Raw genomic sequence first — 4,933 nt, 5'->3', positions numbered from 1 at the left:
TTTGTTGGTGAGTTTGATATTCCTGGAACTTCATGCAAGGTGGTGAGTACCCATTTGACCATGTCTGAGTCCGTGGGCGTTGTTGGCAGGTGTCAAGATTGTGATTGCCTGGGAAGATAACCTTGTGAAAAGGGTAACCAAATTTCGGGAGACAAGATGGCGTCGTTCGGAGGCTGACGTTGATTTTGGTATTTGGCATGTGGTTAATTCATCCTAGCAGGTGGTATGAAATGTGTATGGGGGTAGTGAATGTGTGAGGTTGAAGTTCAGTATCTTCTGGTAAGGAGATGGGGCTGGATCGAGGTGCAGTGGAATAATGTAGTTCATTGGGTTCAGATTCTTGTTGCTGAGACTTGTTTACGACTGAAGCAAGCGGTTTGGCTTGTTTTAAGGCCACAAAGGAACCAAATATTGAGGTAGGCCATACGTCTGCAACACAAGCGAGTAACCGGTTGAGAATCGGAAAACGGATACATACAAATGGCGCCCAGATAGGCGGTATTGACTCGTAATACCCCTCTATATATCCCCCTTCCCTGAAGTGCATTGGAATGGTGTCCGTTATGTTGTTAGTTCTCTGAAGCTGTTGATAGATAGCCCATATGATTTGTTGTTCGTCGTACGAGAATTCATAATGAAAGAGGTCTGGGTACCAGATAGCATTGTATTTTCGTTCGGGAACGGGCAAATATAAATGATGTGTTTCCACCCAGGCTTGGATAGTAAAAGGAGGGGTAAAATATTTTGGTCCCGACTCCGTATTAATGCATATGTTATCTGAAAATTCTCGTGAAAACAACAAGTCCATGCATGGTACATACCTCCATATTGCGTCTTGGACACTGGGAAGTGGGGTTTCTTTAAGCGCATTGTCTTCTGAATTAGAATTGACATGGACTGAAAAGCAGCGCATGGTAAAAAAATGCTGGCAAGCCTCAAGTATTGCAATGTGCGCACCTGAAATTGTACCTTGACCCTCTTTGTTAACTTTTCCTTTAAATCCTGCCAATTCTTCTCTCCGTTGTGATTGTGCGGTGCCTTCCAATTGTCCTAAGGCATCCTTGATTGACTGTGTTGTAAATAGAACTTGAAGGTTACGTTCCGACGGGTTATTGAGTGTGGTTGTGTTGTCTTTTGTATCTGTGTTGTCCTGTACCATTATTTTATTGGGTGTGAAGGTGTGGTTGGAAGCACGTGAATCATATTGTCCCGCATGATTGTTTTTAAGGGCTGGGACATGACGTTTGTTGCCTGGATCAATGGGGAGCGCAGGGGAAGCTGTAGTGAGAGGGTGAGAACAGTACTATTGAACAATACTAATCAAAGGTGCACCACCCGCGTTAAGTCTCGTGACATTTGGTTCAGATTGATCCGAAGCCGGCTCCGGCAGGTATTCAAGGTCAGATTCTGGATCCAACATCTCGGCATCGTCCGGTTGGGGAAAGTCAAGCAAGTCGGCGTTGATAGACATACGTTCGGCCATCCAATAAACAAAGGGTTGATTGTTTCGGAAGTGGAAGCATGCATGTGCCGTACCTGTAGCTGTGATCCGCTCACCATCACGATTGTAAGTTAAGCCAGCATTGGGGAATTGGAGCCATACTAAGCTGAGGTGTGGGAACCGGGGATCCGGCTTGATGCTGAGTAATTCGGCTTCAATGCTACCCAGAGTAAGAGGTGCAAATCTGCCTCGGGGCTGCTCCTCAAAGGCTGTGGGTACAAGATCTGCTGCAGTGGTCATTGTGAGGAGTCTGCTTGGATAGATAGAGGTGTAGAAATTACTGCTGTGTGCTAATGCAGAATGCTGGCTTTTATACCTTTTCAAAATGCTTATATAATCAGGTAGGACTTGTTCAATTTTTAATTTTTCCTAGGCTCGGGGATGGTGGCTTGCCTTACTCATTCTGACATTTCCTTGGTCCTAACCAGCTGACTGTTGATTTATATTGAATTTTACTTGGTTTATTGCCAAGAGTGGTGCAACTAAATAAGCGCTTGTCTTAGGCGCTCGTTACTCTTTTCTGGGCGCTTGTGACACAAGGTTTTGAAGGGGCAGCTGTTTTATTCTTAGACTCATGACCTGCTCTTCTGACTCCATTCCACCTTTTGTTTGATATGCCTTTATGGAGCTTGTGTCCTGTATTTTGGTTGTTCCTAATTGATTTAGATTTTTATCCGATTGTTGCATTGTTGCTTTTGTTAAGATTATATTTAGATTTCCAGATTTCTTCTGCGTGGAGTTATTGCAATTAGGGCATAGATTATGTAGATTAAGTTCTGTGGCTGAATCTGTAATTTGTTTTTCCGGTATACTGGTATGTACTATTGTTGCAAATGAACAAGCCAAACTGGAACTTCCTGATTTAGGCATATAGGCGTTTGTAGGTCCATCCACTGCTATTTCATACTTTGTCCGTCCAGTTCCCTTGTCCCTAAAACTAATATATGTTCCCATTTTCTTCTCCACTACTGAAGCTAGATTACCTGTCATCCAGGCCCTTCCAAGTAACAATTCAAAGGGTGCCTCATTACCTCCAATCCATATATCAGCTATAGTTTGCACTGCACCACAATGTAAATCTGTCTTTTGTGCAAGTCCTGTGAGTTTTCCTATTCCTCCATTAGCATCACTCATATTAATGGATTGAGTTATGTCAATTAGAAGCTGCAACTTGTTGGCTATATCACTTTGGATAATATTGAGTTCTGATCCGGAGTCAATAATTTTTACCACATTTTGCCCATTATGTTGAAAACATATTTTTATCAGATTTCCAAATTTAGAAATGTTGCCAATACTAGCATTCACCTTTGCTACTAGTTTAAAATTTTCTGAAATGGATTCAATGATATCCACTTGTTTTGCATTTCGCACTTTTAATTGATCCTATAGAATACTGGATACTTCAGGAGATATACCCAACATGGTTTCCAAAGTAACAGTCATAGGTGTCTTTAACAATTGTTGATATACTTTGGTGGCCTTGACCTGCTTGGAGATTTCAGACTGTCTTCCCGGTCGTTTTGGTGTTTTCTCCTTGGTTGCACTTTTATGTTTGGGTGCGTTTTTAGTAATAGTACGGGCAACTTTTTGAGGTACTGTTTCGTCTACTTCCATAGGCTTATCCTGATTATTCCGCAGCTTTCTTGCATTAATTGGAATAATACTAGATGATGTCTTTGGAGCACTTGGTGTAACCTTTGGCTTTGTTCCTGTATTTCCAGATCTTGGAGGTGGGTATACACCATCAAATACCTTCTTTGCAGGCTTGCTTGGAACTCTGGTTGCTCTATTTCTTGCTTCTGTAGTTTGTTTTCCAGTAGTACGAGTTGCAAGATATGCTTGCGCATCTGGTTCACTGTCTTCTTCTGTGTCTGAAGATCCGTAGTGTTGTTGTTGAGTGTGCATTGCAGTCCTCCAGTAAGTTCCATTTTCATTATCAGAATCAGAGTCTTATTGTCGCTGTTGATAATAGCTTACCACTTCATTTTGAAGCTCATCATCAGAAGACTTGTTTACAGAAATAAAATGTGAAACTCTGGTTGGAGCAGATGGTGGTGGTGGTGAATTATGTTGTCGCATGGCTGCATCATAGATACTTTTTGTTGATTTCTTGAATACTTGACTTCCTGTATTCCTTAAGATATATTTCCTAATTTGTGGATTATATTCCAAAATTCCATTCTGAATTAGCTCTTGAAGCTTTGGGCAATTATTCATATAATGGTCCGGACTTAAACATCCATAACAATGTGGTGCAACCCTAGGCATATTTGCGTAGTTGGGATTTGCATTATTAATGGGAATGTTATTTGGGTAAGTAGCCGGATTAGTGCTATTATTAGAATAATTTACTGGAGTGGTTAAATTGGAATTATTGTGAGTGAATGATACCGGAGCTGTATTGTTGGGATAAGGTCCTGTGTTAGGCTGGACATTATATATTTGTTGCATTAATTGAGTAATGGTCTCATGATTGCTTTTAACAACCAGAGTCATCTTGTTTAAACTTTCAACCAAGTGATCCATTTCACTTTTAGGCAAATTTGTGGCTTGCTTGGTAGAAGTTTCTTGCTTAGCTTCTTTCCTTTCCTTTTCTTCTTTTCGGAGACGTTCATATTTCTTTTTGTAAGGATCTTTCCTTTTGCAACTAGCCTTGCGGTTTGAACTTCACTTGCGTCAAGAATGCCTTTCAGATTCTGATTCACTAGTATCAGAGTTGTCAGAATCTGTACTTGAGTCAGTATCTGATTCTCTTGAGTATGTAGTAGAATGTTTGGGAATCAGGTTACTGAATTGATCTTGCTTGAAATGCTGTTCTGCAACCTTGATTACATCCTGAACCTTGTAAGGTTGAGTGCGGTCATGATCCTTGGCCTCTATTAATAACATGGGTTGAAGAAGTCTGCGCAGATCCTTGTGTATGCTTGACCAAAAATAACCATTGTAGTTATACTCACCCATCCTTCCTTTCTTTAACAACTGTCCTGCTCGGGTAGTATACTTGACAACATACTTTTTCCACTGCTTTAAGTTGGTGATAGGTCTCTCAGATTGGCATTCTGCTGCACAGTGAATTTTTGTCATGTCATAAATGGGTTCTTGTTGTTCTGCATCATAAGCTCTGAGTAGATTGTCCTTGAGCTTTTCCCAATTATTAGCAGTAAATTCCTCGGTAACTTTGATGTAGTTTTTAACTGCAGGTGCACAGTAATCCAAAACCAATGAAACCTTATCAGCTGCAGATGTGATTCTGTATTTTGCATATAATTGATCTATAACTTTAAGGAATGATTTCACTTCATCATATCTCCCATCAAAGATTTCAAATGCATCTCTAGACCCAGGCCTAGGCATACCTGCAGGTCCAAACATGATTCCATATGCATGACCAGAATCTTCATTGGATGCATTAGTGCTTCCTTCAGCCAT

General features: G+C 40.8%; 3 protein-coding genes across 3 annotated transcripts; all 3 read right to left on the bottom strand.

Moving 5' to 3' along the window:
* Window positions 1-208: 208 nt before the first annotated feature.
* Window positions 209-1,741, bottom strand: JR316_0003281 (uncharacterized protein; the record flags this gene model as incomplete). Its single annotated transcript, XM_047889054.1, has 3 exons — window positions 209-897; window positions 958-1,278; window positions 1,333-1,741. 3 exons carry the CDS (start codon window positions 1,739-1,741, stop codon window positions 209-211), a joined length of 1,419 nt encoding a protein of 472 aa, XP_047751428.1.
* A 1,146-nt stretch (window positions 1,742-2,887) lies between these two features.
* On the bottom strand, window positions 2,888-3,409 carry JR316_0003280 (uncharacterized protein; the record flags this gene model as incomplete). Its single annotated transcript, XM_047889053.1, has 2 exons — window positions 2,888-2,953; window positions 2,975-3,409. The coding sequence occupies 2 exons, from the start codon at window positions 3,407-3,409 to the stop codon at window positions 2,888-2,890; spliced, it is 501 nt and encodes a 166-aa protein (XP_047751427.1).
* Window positions 3,410-4,005: 596 nt separating this feature from the next.
* Window positions 4,006-4,933, bottom strand: JR316_0003279 (uncharacterized protein; the record flags this gene model as incomplete). Its single annotated transcript, XM_047889052.1, has 3 exons — window positions 4,006-4,208; window positions 4,294-4,380; window positions 4,462-4,933. 3 exons carry the CDS (start codon window positions 4,931-4,933, stop codon window positions 4,006-4,008), a joined length of 762 nt encoding a protein of 253 aa, XP_047751426.1.

This window comes from Psilocybe cubensis, chromosome 3 (genome assembly GCF_017499595.1).
Source record: "Psilocybe cubensis strain MGC-MH-2018 chromosome 3, whole genome shotgun sequence".
Classification (NCBI taxonomy): domain Eukaryota; kingdom Fungi; phylum Basidiomycota; class Agaricomycetes; order Agaricales; family Agrocybaceae; genus Psilocybe; species Psilocybe cubensis.
The sequence above is the reverse complement of the archived record's forward strand: the minus strand, read 5'-3'. Positions and strand labels throughout refer to the sequence as shown.